Genomic DNA, 16,576 nt, shown 5'->3' with positions numbered 1-16,576 from the left:
CACGTAGCCGTTTGCTTGCAGTTGGAGGGTGTCTCTTTGTTTTGCAATGGGCCTACTAAAGATAACTTTGAATACTAGGGGTTTCAACACTCCAGAGAAATGCTCACGGCTTCTGGCTGACCTTCGGAAGAGTAAGTCTCAGGTCCTTTTTTTTACAGGAAACGCATTTCAAATGCGATCATATCCCTAAATTGACCAACAGGGACTTCCCGTGGATGTACCATAGCTCATCACCGATTTCTAAATCGAAAGGCGTCAGTAACCTGACTGGCAATTCTGTGCCTTGGTCGTGTGGTTTGGTGCAATCAGACCTCCTGGGATGGTTTCTTTTGCTGAAAGGGAAGATTCAGAATGTGCAGTTCACTCCTGTAAATGTGTATTTCCTCAATGTTGACCAGGTCCAATTTTTAGAGGATCTGTTACCATCCCTCCAAAATGTTTTTGAAGGGACCCTAATTTTTGGTGGGGACCTTAATTTTGCTATGGACCCCCTATTAGAGATCTCACGGGGTTCCTCCTATCTCACCAATGCACGCCTCAGGCGTTTGAAAGGTGACCTGCAGTTTAGTTGACCCGTGGCAACTGTTAAACCCCCAGGGGTGTTCTTTTCTCCGGTCCATCACGTTTGGACTATTTTTTGATTACTTGCCAGGCTCTTCTGTTATTTCTGCACAAATCGATGTTATTTCCTTCTCTGATCATGCCCCAGTACGCCTTATCCTCAGGTTGGATTCGACTGTGCGAGGGCCCCTTTCGTGGAAGCTAAATGAAACCCTTCTTCAGTCTTTGGATACTTGTGCCACCTTTAGAGCAGCTCTTGTAGAGTGCTTTACGGTCAACTGCGATTCTGTAGACAACCCATTAATGGTATGGGAAGCAAATAAACCGGTGATTCAGGGCCTGCTGATTCGCAATGGAGCGCACCTTAAAAGGGAACACTCCCATCAGATTGACGGTCTCCTAAATGATCTACGCAGACTTGAATGGTCCCATAAAGCAATGTTGGCGCGTGCCACCTACCTCGAACTCTCTGACGTTCGGAAGGACCTGCGGTCACATACAAACATAGATCACATACAAACCCCCACTGGACAGAAATTGACAACCTCCACCAACATGGCTGCCGAATTTCACAGATTCTACCATGATCTCTACAATATAGGCCAATCTCTTGTGGATGCATCCCCTCCATAGGGGCTGCCATCGCTCCAATCGTACATTGCAGCTTCAGGCATGCCATCCCTTCCTCCAGAGGTGTGTGCGGAACTAGAAGAGCTGATCACAATTGAGGAACTTGGAGTAGCATTGGCACAGTCCAAACCTAAAAAGGCTCCCGGACCTGATGGTCTCACTCCTGCCAACTATAGGGCCTTTTTTGATGTTTTCTCTCCCCACTTGGTCCCAGCACTTAACTCCATTGTACAGGGGCAACCCATGCCTCGAGATGACCTTCTGGCATACATCTCATCAATACCTAAGGAAGGCAAGGACCCCTCCAGATGTGGAAATTATAGGCCAATAGCCCTATTCTGACCTGAAATTATTTGCTAGGATCTTGGCTAATAGATTACTCCCACATCTGCCATATACCCTGGGACCAGGTGGGTTTTGCTACCCTATGGGACCCTAGAGACAACACGATTAGAGTTCCTAATCTAATACACGCGGCCAAGGCCACCCGTTGATCCCTTCTCCTGCTGTCTATGGACGCAGAGAAGGATTTCAACAGGGCCAACTGGCAGTTTATCCAAACCACTTTACGCCATGTTGGACTGGGGCCAGCCATGTTGTCTTGGATCTCCTCTATCTATTCCAGCCCATCTGCTGCTGTTAAGCTTAACAAAACTAGGTCTGATTTTTTTCCGAGATCTCCAATGGTACTCGCCGGGGATGCCCGCACTCTCCTCTGATTTTTGTGCTTTCGTTGGAACCCTTCCTCTGCACAATTAGATGAGAGCTATGTCCCTCGGCTATGTCAAGGCCTCAGGGACTCACAAAGTAAAGGCCTTTGCGTATGATCTGATATTCTTCCTAACTGACCCACTTACATCTTTGCCGACCTATAAGTAATGACTCGCAATGGTCTGTTAATTGCCGATATAAACATGAATGCGCCTTTTGTTTTGGCCCACACCCAGTAATGAATTATTTTAAGAAGATGTCATCTTCTATTCCAGTCCAGAACAAGGATTCCTTTCTCCAAAGCTCCATCACCAGTGATCCTACAAAACAACTTACCTTGGTTAATCAAATATCCCAATCAGCAGATGGCTCTCCTGCTTATAAAGGTTTTTTTTTTAGAAGGGTTTCCTTTATTAACATCTTTTCCTGAAGAGGTTTTGCAAAATGGTAAAAAATTTACATTCTGTTTCCCTCCTTCCAGATATAGTGAAAGCGAAAATTTCTAAAGAGTTAGTTGAAGGGAGAATTGCAGGTCCTTTTACATGCCCGCCTTTTCCTAATTTTCGTATTTCCCCTTTGGGAATTACACCTAAAAAAAATACATTTTGACTTATTCCCTATTTGTCCTTTCTGTGTGGTTCATGACTTAATGATCAGATTTCTGAGGACATTTGTTCGGTTTAATATGCATCATTTGAAGATGTGGTAGTTTTATTGAGACGGCTTGGTCCTCATTCTTTACTGGCTAAAGCAAATATTAGTTTCAATTCTTTAGGGCTCTACTTTGATGGATTTTATTGTTTTGACAAATGCTTACCTATGGAGTGTTTTTTTTTTTATCTTGAAGCCTTCTCAACTTTTGTGGACTGGGTTGCGAAGCATGTAGCAGGAACCCCATATGTTTTGCATTATTTAGATTACTTCTTATTTTTATAATACCATAGCAATACCATTAATTCATATATGCTGTGATGCTATCATTTTATCAGCTTTTTACCTGGATTACCTAAATGAATCATATTATATTATCCTAGTGCTTAATAAAACTTAAAAATAAAAAAATATGTAATTAAATCCAATTATGATATTTATACAATGTGATTATTTCATTGAAAATAAATAAATTAATAAAAAATAAACTAAATATAAATAAATAAAAATAATGAAAAAAATTGTATACATTCATATAATCCGATGTGCAAATGATGCACAATGACTCACATTGTGTTAATAAACAACACGCATATAGAAATAAAACCGTGAGCTGCGGTGATGCTCAGCCTCTCAGGAGTGTGATCACACTCTGTCAGTACTCGCCGTAATGCGCCACAGGGAAAAACGTAGCTTCGTCTGGGGGATGTAGTAGCTACTACATCCCCCAGACGAAGCAACGTTTTTCCCTGTGGCGCAACGCGTTGGGGAGGGGCAGTGACGTCACCACGTACCGGACTGACATTATGGCGAGTACTGACAGAGTGTGATCACACTCCTGAGAGGCTGAGCATCACCGCAGCTTGCGGTTTTATTTCTATATGCGTTTTGTTTATTAACACAATGTGAGTGCATAATGGGAGCACATTAAACAGTGTTTGTTATACCTTGGATAAGGCACCATATCTTTTTATCTTCTTTCTTCTATGGGTCATATGAGGAGATATTGAGCATTGAAGTGAGGAGAGGCTCTAGGAGGGAGAAAACCTCATATCTACATAGACTCAGAAGATAGTCCGTAGGTTTCCATCTGCATCAATATAAGCAACTTGAAAAGGAGAGTATATCACCAATATCTTCTTCCTGCTGAATCCTAAAACCTTTTTTGCACATTTTTCTTTTTTGCACATTTTTGCTGCTGAACTTTATGAATCGATATATTTTTTAATTATCTTTATTATTTTTATTCGTTTATATCTCACTAATATATATACAATCTATTGTTTGCTTTGCATCATTTGCACATCGGATTATATGAATGTATAAATTTTTTTCATTATTTTTATTTAATTTATATTTAGTTTATTTTTACACTGGCACAGTGAATTTTATTAATTTATTTATTTTCAATGAAATAATCACATTGTATAAATATCATAATTGGATTTAATTACATATTTTTTTATTTTTATTTTTAAGCTTTATTAAGCACTAGGATAATATAATAAGATGCATTTAGGTAATCCAGGTAAAAAGCTGATAAGATGATAGCATCACAGCATATATGAATTAATGGTATTGCTATGGTATTATACAATATATAGCATTGGCAAGGTAATATTAGAGCGCGGATAATTATTTATTGATTTTATAGAATTCACATCTTACGAGAGTGAGAAAAATTCCAGCGATCTAATATATAGATTTCTAACTCACAAGTTCATCCTAATAATACTTCTTATTTTTAGGTCCAGCTAACGCATCTGAATGCCTCAATGTTTTGAATGCGTTTCTGGCTATTTTCAAACATTTTGGGATTCTGATGGCTTGGGAAAATAATGTTTTTGCTACTAGTTGCTTAGATACTTAGATTTTCTAGGCATTACTATCGATACATCCCTTATGGAATTTCGTCTTCCCATAGAGAAGTTGAAAAATATGTCATCTTCACTTCTGCTGATTTGCAGAAAAAAAGTCTTATTGAAAGACGTGCAAAATGTATTAGGTTCTTTAGCTTTTGCTAAGATTTTACCAGTGGGTAGAAAATTTTCAAGACTATATTTAGTCTCCTAACCTCCCCTTTTTTGATGTTGCAGCCTTATTTATGTGGTTAGTCACCTTTTAGTTAAGGGGGACAAGATATTATAAATTTATGGATGGTTATACAACTCGAGCTACAAAAGCCGAGTTGTTTTTTAGAATAGTTTTATTATTTATACTTGGAAAAAATGTATTTATGTCAATTGTTGATGCAATGTAATATTTTAAATAAATAAATGAATGGCCACGGCCAATTATTAATCCACAATACTAAGTTTGATGTCGTTTTTATTATATGTCTGGAAATTAGCTGCTTGCAATCCCATGTTGGGGGTGGAGTGTTTTAAGCCAGACATTTAACATGAGCCAAACTGACAAACTCCGCCATTCTACCCCTATTTCCTTTTCTGCAGTGCATGGAGATCAGAGCAGATGTGCTCTTTGTCAACCAAGGGCACCAGAAAATCTCCAGACAGCTATCCAATTAAACATTTTTTGACAAAAGCCTGCAGTGTGTCTATCCAAAATCAAGTGGGGTTGTGCCATCAGCATGCAGTTGTGCTATGCAGTGCTAATCTGCATTAGACCACATGCATATAGGGGCTTTTGTGCATTGAGCATAAAACCAGGTATATCTCAGTAACTGGGAGGCATGGGTGAAGCGTACAGCTAAAATATGTGACAGCTGCATGCGACTACTCATGTACAGGGCCATATGCAGAGTTTCTGCTTAAAATGTGTTCAACTTTACCAGAAAATGTTGTATGCTGTTTCATATAAGTATAGCATATTATAGCATAGTGTGCAAAACTACCTACCAGTGGTATCTATCTATTCTTTCAGGCCGCACATGTGCAGTGTGTGCTCTATCTCCTCTCACCTAGGATGAGTTCAGTGGCTTCAACTAAAAAGATGACAAGTTTTAAATGCCTAAAATAACAGGATTGCGCTCCCTCCCTGAGAGAGGATGTTCAGAACAGCTGCTCCATCCCTGCAATAACTGGATGGACGGAGCCATCACATAGGATTTTAGGAACTTTCTTTTAAATGTGGTTTTGAACTATAGTACTTTCTTTAAACACAAATGGAGCCTGGGCCTGTTGGTAGCTTTTTTTTGTAAAACTGACCCGTATCTCAATTCTATTTTTCCCGCTTTATTGTTTATCCCTGACATTTCTGAGCTGCAGGTTGTATTTCTTGATGTATTGAGCTCTATTTTAAATCCCACAGATAAGAACACATAATTGCAATTTAGCAGTGCCCATCCCAAAATCTTGAAATGCAGTATCGCAGTTCAATCGAGTCTTGCATATTTGCAGTGAATCTGATGATGCACAGATTGATAGAATGAAGCACACGTTTTAGGCACAGTGATATTCTAAGACCACTGCAGATAGGGCTCTGTCTAGTGCCATTCAAAAAATTAACCCACAATACCCAGAGGACCAGAAAAGCAATAAAGTTCACGTTTGTACAGACAGATCACTTCTTTTCTGATACAGTTGAAAAAATTGTAAGCATCATCTCGACTGTGTTTGGAAGAAGAAAAATGCTGACAAAGAAAACCATCCCTACAGTCAAGCACAGAGGTGGAAACATGCTTTGGGACGGTTTCTTTGCTAAAAAGGTACAGCCTAACTTTTCCAGCATTGAGGGGGGAATGGACAGTGCCATGTATTGTAAATCATGGATTGGAACCATCTTCCCTCAACCAGAACACTGCATGGGTCTTCCAGCATGGCAATGACCCAAAGCATACTGCCAAGAAGAAGCACATTAATGTCAAGGAGTGGTCTAGCCTGTCTCCAGACCTATAGAAAATTTATGGAGTAAGCTGAAACTTCGAGTTGCCAAGTGACAGCCAAGAAACCTTAAGGATTTAGAGAGATCTGTAAAGAAGAGTGGACCAAAATCCCTCCTGAGATATGCAAACGTGGTAACCTACTACAAGAAATGTCTTACCTCTCTGCTTGCCAACAAGGGTGTTTCCACCAAGTACTAAATCATGTTTTGCTTGGGGATCAAATACTTATTTTACTCACTGAACTGCAACTCAATTTATAATGTTTGTATCATGTGTTTTTTCTGGATTTTTGGTTGACATTCTGTCTCTATCATTTAAAATACACCTATGATAAAAAAATTAGTGGGCAATCTGCAGGGGATCAAATAATTATTTTCCCCACTGTATTTTTCTAATTGGATTCAAAATCCTAAATTAAATCTAGACCACCCAAAATACATCCCCCAAAATATCCCACGCTGATGGATCTTTTTTCCAAACAAATTGTGTCTAAGCAGCTCAATGACCAAAAATTGTGTTTCTGACTCCGTGAAATGTCAGTGAAACTGTTAATTTTGCAGCAGATCACCATGCTCATTATTACTTTATATATCAATTAGTGTTTTTGCCTAAAATTTCAAGTGTTTTCATATGTACAAACACATAATCTTCATCAGATGGAAATCTGCAACCCTCTTACTTGGGTTTTTATCATTGCAATACACCTTTGGTTTTACTTAAATTTTATTTGCAGCATTATATATTCCTACCGTAAAATATATTTAGTGCTGCTGATCCTCACATATGGGTTTGGTTCACCATCTCCCATCCTCAATTGCTGATGTTCCTGTAAAAAACATATAGTACATCAGATACTACAAGCAGCAAACATGCTAAGAATTGAAGTCTATGGTAGGTAATTCTTGTTCAGTTCTGCCCATTTGTAAGATTAATAAGAAATCTATTGTCAAGCAAAAGGCATGGAAAGGCGACCACTGCCATGGAGGATATTTATCAATGGCAAAATTAAAAAAATGATCTCCCCTTCTCTACAAGAACTGCCAGCTCTCCCTAACATTAAGACACACTTATAATATGGCTGCTATGAACCCAGGGAGCTGGGTTGTTCCTTCAAATTATTGGCTCTTATAATTCAGCTGACCAGGGAAAAGGCATGGTGTCACGATCGCAAGATAGCTGCCACCAACATGTGACGATCTCACGATCGCGACGTCCAATATGTGACGAACGCGGCGTCAGACCCCAGCCCTTTTCACCAAACTCGTGACCGAAGGACTAGCCAATCTAAAACCGTGATGTCACGTGCGTAACAATGCCACACCCAGCTGCACCCTGTACAACGATTTTCCAGCTAATGGACCACAGATCGATGTACCGGCAGCCTGAGCGATTGTTACTGGGTCAGGTTAATTATGCAATTAACCCTTCACACTGCCACCACCTCCTTTTTGTACAGAGAAAGAGGAAACTCGGAGATATCTGCAAAAACACTATAATGGTTGAGATAAATGTCTGTATGAAACGGTCACCGCAGGACGGTTATACAGAGGGTTAAACAAACACAGTAGCGTCTCTTTAGAGGCAGGAATTCACAAATTGCAATAAAGCGCTATAGAAACAGTTCAATACATTCAGAAGGAAAGATTTATTACTAAAAGGTCAAACAGGTGCATAAAAAATATATACAGAAAAGATGTAACTAAGATATATATATATATATATATATATATATAAATATACAGAGAATAACAGCACAGCAAAGAGATAAAGAGAGGTTAAAGGGTTAAGATACTTGCCATTAAGCCTTGGATGTAAGCAGATCACGTTTCTGAGCAGAAGGGGCACGGGTCTCCCCCAGGTGATATTGATATTAAAATGGGAGACGTCTTCAACTTAACTTTCTTAGGCCTGACAGTCTATTTTGTGGTCCCCAGCAGGGGGTGTCTCTGAAATCAAGGACCAATCCCCGCTTAGGGCGTGGAGATATGGGTGGATGCCTCAACTAGAGCAAAAATCTCCCTTAACTCATATTTTGGTCCATAACTGTCCATCTGCATAAGGGACATTCCACCCGCGGGTAGATTATTATGCAGACAAGTCTGAGGATTAATTAGATATGAATTATGAAAGTGTGCACTTAACGGTTCACGAGATCTATTTTTCTGCTTTCCTGTGTGTTTGAGACTAGGTGAGTGACCCATCAAACTGTTCGCCTGCTCATCGTCCATCTGACGATATGTCCGGTTTTTATGTAAGTCTCTCATATTCCAAGATATGAGACATAGGGGAGAAATGAATTTTGGGAAGTGTTATCTGATTCTGTCACCCACGCTGAGTTGGGTTTATTAGGTCGGAATTTCTTTCAACTCTTGGGAAAGCTTGCCTTATCTCTTCCGCGGTGTGAAATGGCACAGGCTCTAGGACAGCTAGGCCCCGGCTCCCTGGGGGGGCCTTTATAGCTCCTATGACCCTCCTGTGACATTTTTTTTAACACACACATACACTGTCACTGTGCCTCTCAGAGGGAGGGGGGAGGGAGAATGAGGGGAGAAAATGGAGATTCTTAACAAAATGGCAGACTGCATCAGTCTCTGGTGCGCATGTTTGCGACACATGGCATTATAATGCACTGTGTAGCAATCGTGCACACAGAGATGGACGCTGTCCTATATTTTGTTAAGAATCTTCCATGTTGTACCATCTCTCACTCCCAAAGCAGGCTTCCTCTTCCAATCATGCCCACTCCCTCGCTGTGGAGTGACATGTGGTCTGGGTGATGACAGAGGTCATAGGCAATCCAGACACAGCAGGAGAACATCAGGACTATAAAACTCCCCAGCCGAACTGGTGCCTAGGTACCTATTAGTTTGCAATCTGGGATATCTAAGACCATAAACCAAGTCCTTCACTGATTTCAAAGACATTCCAGAGGAGTCATAAACTAGACACCACATTCAACATCCATTTTCCCCTATGATTTCATATCTTGGAATATGAGAGACTTACATAAAAACCAGGCATATATTCAGATTGGTCACTTTGATACAAGTTTCCTGATATATTACATCCCCTAGCTGAGATCAACAGGAGAGCAGAAAATAATATATCCTTAACCATCCCAGCAGGTATGTCATATTTCATATGTAGACATTCAGCAGATGATTCTGCGTATTAATCTACCCATGGATGGAATGTTACATGTACCTAGGAAACGTTATGGGCCATTATATAAGCTAGGAGGGATTTTTGTTCTAGCTTGGGTCTCCACCCCAATACCCCTCCCCAAATGATTGGTTCTCTGCTGTAAGGAGACACCCTGCAGAGATCCTAGAAAAAGGCTGTTATGCTTGGAGTTGGTGTGTGTGAGAGTCGAAGAATCTCCTGTTTTAACATCGAAACTAACAGTGGGAGATCAAAGCATCCTTTTGGCTCTGAAACCTGAAGTTGCTTAACCCAGGACATGTGGCAAGTACTTTAACCCACTAACTTCTCTCTGTTATCTCTTTGCTGTGCTATTGTTCTCTGTATATTTATATATATATATATATATATATATATATATATATATATATATATATATTAGCAACATCTTTTTCTGTAAATATTTTTATTGCACCCTTTTGACCTTTTTGTAATAAATCTTACTTTCTGAAAGTGTTGAACTGTTTCTAACTCCTTTAATGCATACTACGAATTCCTGCCTCTAAAGAGCACTACTGCGTGTGTGTTTTAAACTTCGGTATATATCTGCCTGTGGTGACAGTGGTATACCGACTATTATTCAAGCATCATAGTGTTATTGCTAATATTGCCGAGTTTCCTCTCTGTACAAAAAGGAGGTGGTAGCAGTGTGAAGGGTTAATTGCATAATTAACATGACCCAGTAACAATCGCTCCCAGGCTGCCCGTACACAGATTGTAGTCCATTAGCTGTAAAATCTTTGGGCAGGGTGCAGCTGGGCGTGGCATTGTTACGCACGTGACAGCACGGTTTTAGATTGGCTAGTCCTTCGGTCACGATTTTGGTGAGAAGGGCTGGGGTCTGATGCCGCGATCGTCACACATTGCATTATAGGTTGTTCCTTATTCTGGTGGCTAATCTGCCTGCTTTTTGGCAAAAAGTTCCCAATTAGTGAACTTTATGAATCCCGGGATATTTGTCAGGGCTCCCGGTAAGACCAGAGATGCGTGAACTGACACAGGGAAACGCAGGCTCAAGTATGGTGTAACAATATAATTTATTAAGGGTTACACACAAATATAACGCACATTATAACAAAACCAAACCTCCAACTGATAACGGAATGTACACAGATAAGTGCAGTCAGGGCTGGTGAGGTGGAGTGGTCAGGCGGGCCGGCAAGGAATCATCGGGCAGACAAGACACAAAGGAGTAGGCAGAGCGTTGTCAGACGGGCCGGGTCAGGAACAATCAGGCAGACAAGGTATCTAAGGAGCAGGCTGGAGAGTGGTCAGGAATAGCCGAGGTCAGGACAGGCGGAGTTCACTCAGGGTCAGGATCAAGCAGAATCAGGAATCAGGCAGGAAGCAGACAGGATGCAGGTACAGGGGCTCATGGGAAACATACACCAAGGCACTGACTGCAGGTCTGGCCATTCCTTAAATACACCTCCTGCAATCAGCCTCAGGTGATGGCTGACTGCAGGAGTGAGCTTCTGGTTGCTGAGAGCACCCTCTGGCCAGCCCTGAGTCCCACCACCATTGGCAAGTCCATTCCTGACAATATTTTTACAGTATAGTAGTTTATTACAAACCTTCTGCAGTATTACTAAATATTACTAATGGCAGTGGGCAGGCAACAACAGGGATAATTTTGTTCTGTTGTGTTGTAGGTGAATTGGAATGGAGGATAGTCTGGTGTAAATGGAAAGGGGAGTCTGTTTACACCTGGCTGCCCATAGAGCACAGCAGGCTCTGTCCATGGCCCCTCTGCAGAAACTGAGCAGACACAAATGTGCCATCCACCCACTCTGCTCTAATCATCAGGGGACTTGTGAGTGCATTCCCTGCTGATCAGAACAGAGTCCACCCTGTGTGAAAGGAAACTAAAAGTAACTGCCCTCTAAAGCTAGCCAAAAAACAAACCGATTACCCCATCCACACATTCAAGGTAGATGAGCGAAACCTCCCCACTGATATTGTATTCTGACAGAAAGGCTTCCCTACTGTCAGAATACACTGATCAGAGCTGCACCCAACTGGCAACAGCTCTGATTGAGCGAAACATTTCTAACATTTCCATTTGAGAGGAGTTGGTCCCTAGATTCCCTGCTCTCAATCGGTACAGGTCATAGATGGATCAAAGTTCAGCTGCTCTCTGCTGAACCAGATGTATTTTGATCCATCTATGACCAGCTTAACTGGAATTTCAAACATGCAACTTTTCAGATACCTTTTTAATACAAAATAATCTCTTGCTGCAATGGCTTACCATAGAAATACATGGGATCATACTTTCTTGTCAAACTTAGCAGAAATCAATTTGCTTCTAAAACCACTAAGCACCATTTCTGACTGGGAATCAAGCATGTCAGGGAAAGCAGAATGCATTGTCATTTCATTGTTCTGATGCAACAAATGCAGCAAACGGAGAAAGATCAGATAATTTGTATTAAATATGCTGAATGTACAATGACCTAATTCAGAGGAAACTAGATTCAGCTGTTTAAAAATAGCCAAGCTTTATTTGGACCAGTTTTTGTCTAAGTCTCGGTTCACACTACTGTGACTTGACAGTCATGTGACTTTGCCAGGCGACTTCAGTACTACTTTGAAGCAACTCTGAAGCAACTTTCAGGGAATGCCTGAGTAATCTTCCTGCAATGCCGCATCCAAATCACATCAGTATAGATGAGGATCTGACTTAGAGGCAACTTTTATTAAAGTCTATGGGCACAAGTTGGATAGAAGTCGCCTTGAAGTAGTACAGGAACCTTTTCTAAAGTTGGAGCAACTTCAGTAGTGCTATTTAAGATAGCTCTCATTGACTAACATATGATTTCACATGTCATGAGACTTGGGGTCTCACAAGTCGGATCTCAAGTTGCGGCAGTGTGAACTGAGCCTTAATTATTTAACTGCTTAATAGAAAATGTTAGTATTAAAAAACAGACATTAAACATTTCTAAACACATGAATTCCTGAAGACTTCTGGAAATAAACTTCTGAAAACTAGTACTGACTTAAATGGTGAAATTATGGAATATTAAGTGTTCCAGCACTGCCAAAATCTCTCAATGAAAGAACAGTACAGGTGTACCTCAGTTTACGAATGCCTCGGTTAACATAATTTTCGGTTTACAAATAAAATCCATTGAAAATAATTCCTCGGGGAGTGCGCACCCTGATTTACTCGGATGTTTTTTTTTTTTGTTTTTTTTTTTATATACCTGTTTTTTCTACCGGGACCTCACCACCATTTATTAATCACATTGCTGTCATCCTCATGGTCCGCGTACCTGCACACTCCACCCTAGCCCCTGTGTTATTGGTTATTTAATAACACTTTGGCTACTATTGCTCCCTAGCCCACCCTGATCCAGGGTGTCCTTGGGAACCCGCCTTTTAGGCCTTAAATGGCCTCCTACACCCCTTCTTTCATGTTACCTCTCTCATACCGTACCCCCCCTCCCTCCCCCCAACATGACTCCATGACTTTGCGCAATATACTCCGCAATGTTCTCATCCCCCACAGTAATCGTCAGGCTCCATCCCGGGCGGTAGTGCCATGCTATCCAAACGACTATGCACTTTCCCCATGGGCTCATTAAATATCCTTACCCTGAATGTACAGGGCCTTAATACTCCACAGAAACGTAATAAGGCTTTCCGAACCTTTGCTACACTTAAAGCTCATGTGGTCTGTCTACAGGAAACACACTGCACTCCCAACTCCACCCCTAAGTTTTTTGGCCCTCGATATCCTCAGGTCTATACAGCCTCTGCTACCACCAAACGCAGGGGGGTACTGATTGCCTTCCATCGCACAACACCTTTCACGCTATACACCGAAAATAAAAGACCCGGAGGGTCGTTACCTCCTGCTAGTAGGGCAACTCGTAGACGTAGATGTCACCATTGTTGCATACTATGCCCCAAACCAAGACCCTTTACCATTCCTTTCCCACATACTCTCGGTTACAGACCACCATAAGCGCGGAACATTAATTGTTAGCGGAGACTCTAACAGTGTAATATATCTCTTTCTCGACAAATCTCCTAAGCCATCCCCTGTCCCTCTAAACAAACCTTCCAAGCCATACTACAACGTTATTCTTTGATAGATACATGGCGGGAACTCAACCCGACTAAACGCCAATACACCTTCTATTCTCACCCCCACCAGTCATTCTCCAGGATAGATCATATTTTCATTACCACCGCCTCTTCCCCCCGGCTCCTGACTTCTGAAATAATTCCAATCCCTTGGTCTGACCATTGCGCCGTATTCACGTCTATGACCTCGTTAGCCCCATCCCCCGCTGAATCCTCTTGGATCATTAAAGATAACCTGCTTGCAAATCCAGCTCTAGAAATTGAAGCAGCCCTTAAAGACTATTTTTCTCTTAACCAATCGCCTGATATTTCCCCTCTCCTGTTATGGGAAGCGCATAAACCGGTATTGCGAGGGTTTTGCATTAGCAAAGCATCCTTCTTAAATAAAAGCAAAAGACAACAATGTCTCTTACTGGAGCAAACCTATGATCGTTCCCATTAAGCCTTCCAGGCGGCTCCTACGCCTACCAACCGTGAAGCCCTGGAACGATCTAGATTGGCTCTAGATCTCTTTCTCACAGATCAAGCGGAACTCTCACTCCTTAGATCTAGGCACAAATATTATACTAGGGTAAATAAACCCAATACATTCCTGGCCCTCTCACTTCGCAGGCTCGACCAGCTCACTAGACCTATCCGGATATGCACCTCTTCTGGCAACCTCACTAGTAACCCAGAACACATTCTACAGACTTTCCATAAACACCTGTCACAGCTTTATTCTTCTTCCACACCTTTTGACCCCACACAAGCTGATACCCTTCTAACTTCCATTTCTTTCCCGAAACTCTCAGAGTGCCAATTAGCGACACTTGAGCGACCCATCTCCCCAGTCGAAACCTTAGATGCTATTAAAAGTCTAAAACTACGTAAACGTCCAGGACCAGATGGCTTCTCAGCCACTTACTATAAAAAATTTGCTCATCTCCTCACTAATGCTTTTAACACCTTACTATCTGGCCAAACCTTCAACCATGAAACAGTGCAAGCGAACATTTCAATGATCCCAAAGCCGAATTCTGATGACACGCAGTGGTCCAATTATAGGCCAATCTCTCTCCTTAACATTGATATCAAACTGTTGGCAAAAATCCTCTCTTCACGTCTTAACCTGTGTATTGGCTCTCTAATTCATAATGACCAAGTGGGCTTTATCCCAACTAGACAAGCGGGAGATAACATCAGACGTGCATCTCTTTTGGCAAATTTAGCCAGGTCTCGCAATATTCCTGCCTGTTTCCTGTCCTTAGATATCCGGAAAGCATTCGATACAGTCTCATGGCCATACCTCAACTATATTTTGCACCGTTGGGGTTTTGGCCCACACTTTTTAACCTGGATCTTCTCGCTGTTTCGAGAGCCCTCGGCCAGAATTAGGTATCTGGGGCACAGGTCAGCTCAGTTTCCGATCTCTAGAGGCACGAAACAGGGCTGTCCTCTGTCCCCCTTGCTCTTTGCCCTGGCTATAGAGCCTCTGGCCCTCTTAATCAGAGCTAACCCGGATGTCAGGGAAGTCGAGATAGGGAGCACACATCATAAGTTATGTCTCTTTGCGGATGATGTCTTGCTCTTTCTCACATCTCCATTGACTTCCTCTCCTTCCCTACTCCGGTTTCTCGAGGCGTTTGGCTCGCTCTCCGGTCTAATAATAAACCCCAATAAATCAACAGCACTCAACATTTCTCTCCCCCCTAAAGAGCTGACGCATCTGAAGCAGATTTTACCATTCCCTTGGTCACAGTGTCATATCACCTTCTTAGGAATCAAACTGACTCCTAAGTTATCAGACCTTTGCGCAGCTAACTATCTTCTGATGCTAAACCATCTTTCTGCTCTTCTGACCAAATGGTCTTCCCCTCGCATGGCTAGGCAGAATAGCAGTTATCAAGATGTCAATCCTCCCAAAAATTCTATATCTGTTTAGAGTCCTCTCAGTCCCAGTCCCCCCTCACTACCTCCGCACACTGCAGCGTCGCATCTTTTCCTATGTATGGGGCAATACTCGTCCTCGTATACCTCGCTCCACCTTATATCGCCCTAAGCTCAATGGAGGTCTAGGCTTACCTGACATCAGCAAATACTATCAAGCAGCGCATTTAGCCCAGTTACCTAAATATCATGCAACCTTTGAAATCCCTCAATGGGTTGCCCTTGAATCGATAGAATGTGACCCCTTATCTACAGCTAACTTACTCTGGTTGAGGCCAATAGACTGCCATTCTATAACCAACCCCATCACTTCTCACATTTTATCCTTATGGGACAAACTGAAAACCCGTTATCTCCTCCAATCACTACATAATCCTATGCTCTTGTTTCTCCAAAACCCAGCTTTTCCCCCGGCCTGGCAGACACCCCTTTTATTCAAAGCCTGGTCCTCTGCTAATTTGCTCCGTACACATCATTTCCTACAGAGGAATAAGTTTAAATCCTTTGCCTCGCTGCGGGAAACACATAGCCTCCCAGCTTCCGAGATATTCAGATACTTACAGCTACAACACTTCTATGCCTCCTATGCTACAATAACCAATCCACCAGACGCCATGTCTCTCTTTGAACGAGCGTGTTGCAAAGACCCTCATAGACGTGGGCTTATCTCCTGCTTATACTCACTCTTCACTACTTCGATTACCACGTCCCCCCCTCTGTATACCCAAAGGTGGGAAGTGGATTTAGGTAAGAGATTCGACCCATCTGATTGGGACCACATTTGGGCCAACACAAAATAATCTTCGCAGAACATTGTAGCATTGGAAACGAATTATAAAGTTTTAACCCGCTGGTACTTGGTCCCAGTGAGAATCGCAAAATTTACCCCCAATTACTCGCCCAACTGTTTTAGAGGCTGTACGGACCCAGGAACACACTACCATATGTGGTGGG

The 16,576-nt window shown here is 41.9% G+C and overlaps 1 protein-coding gene across 4 annotated transcripts in view; it reads right to left on the bottom strand.

Moving 5' to 3' along the window:
- RASSF4 (Ras association domain family member 4) overlaps positions 1-16,576 on the bottom strand; it is a 418,821-nt gene that overhangs the window by 283,701 nt on the left and 118,544 nt on the right. For all 4 annotated transcript variants that reach the window (XM_089680018.1, XM_089680016.1, XM_089680020.1 and 1 more), the window contains exon 3: positions 7,147-7,223. In XM_089680018.1, the coding sequence (XP_089536144.1) occupies positions 7,147-7,223 (77 nt within the window). The remainder of the gene's footprint in view (positions 1-7,146; positions 7,224-16,576) is intronic.

Source organism: Staurois parvus, unplaced genomic scaffold (genome assembly GCF_062004578.1).
Source record: "Staurois parvus isolate SC_StPar_1 unplaced genomic scaffold, SC_StPar_1.0 ptg000234l, whole genome shotgun sequence".
NCBI lineage: Eukaryota > Metazoa > Chordata > Amphibia > Anura > Ranidae > Staurois > Staurois parvus.
The sequence above is the reverse complement of the archived record's forward strand: the minus strand, read 5'-3'. Positions and strand labels throughout refer to the sequence as shown.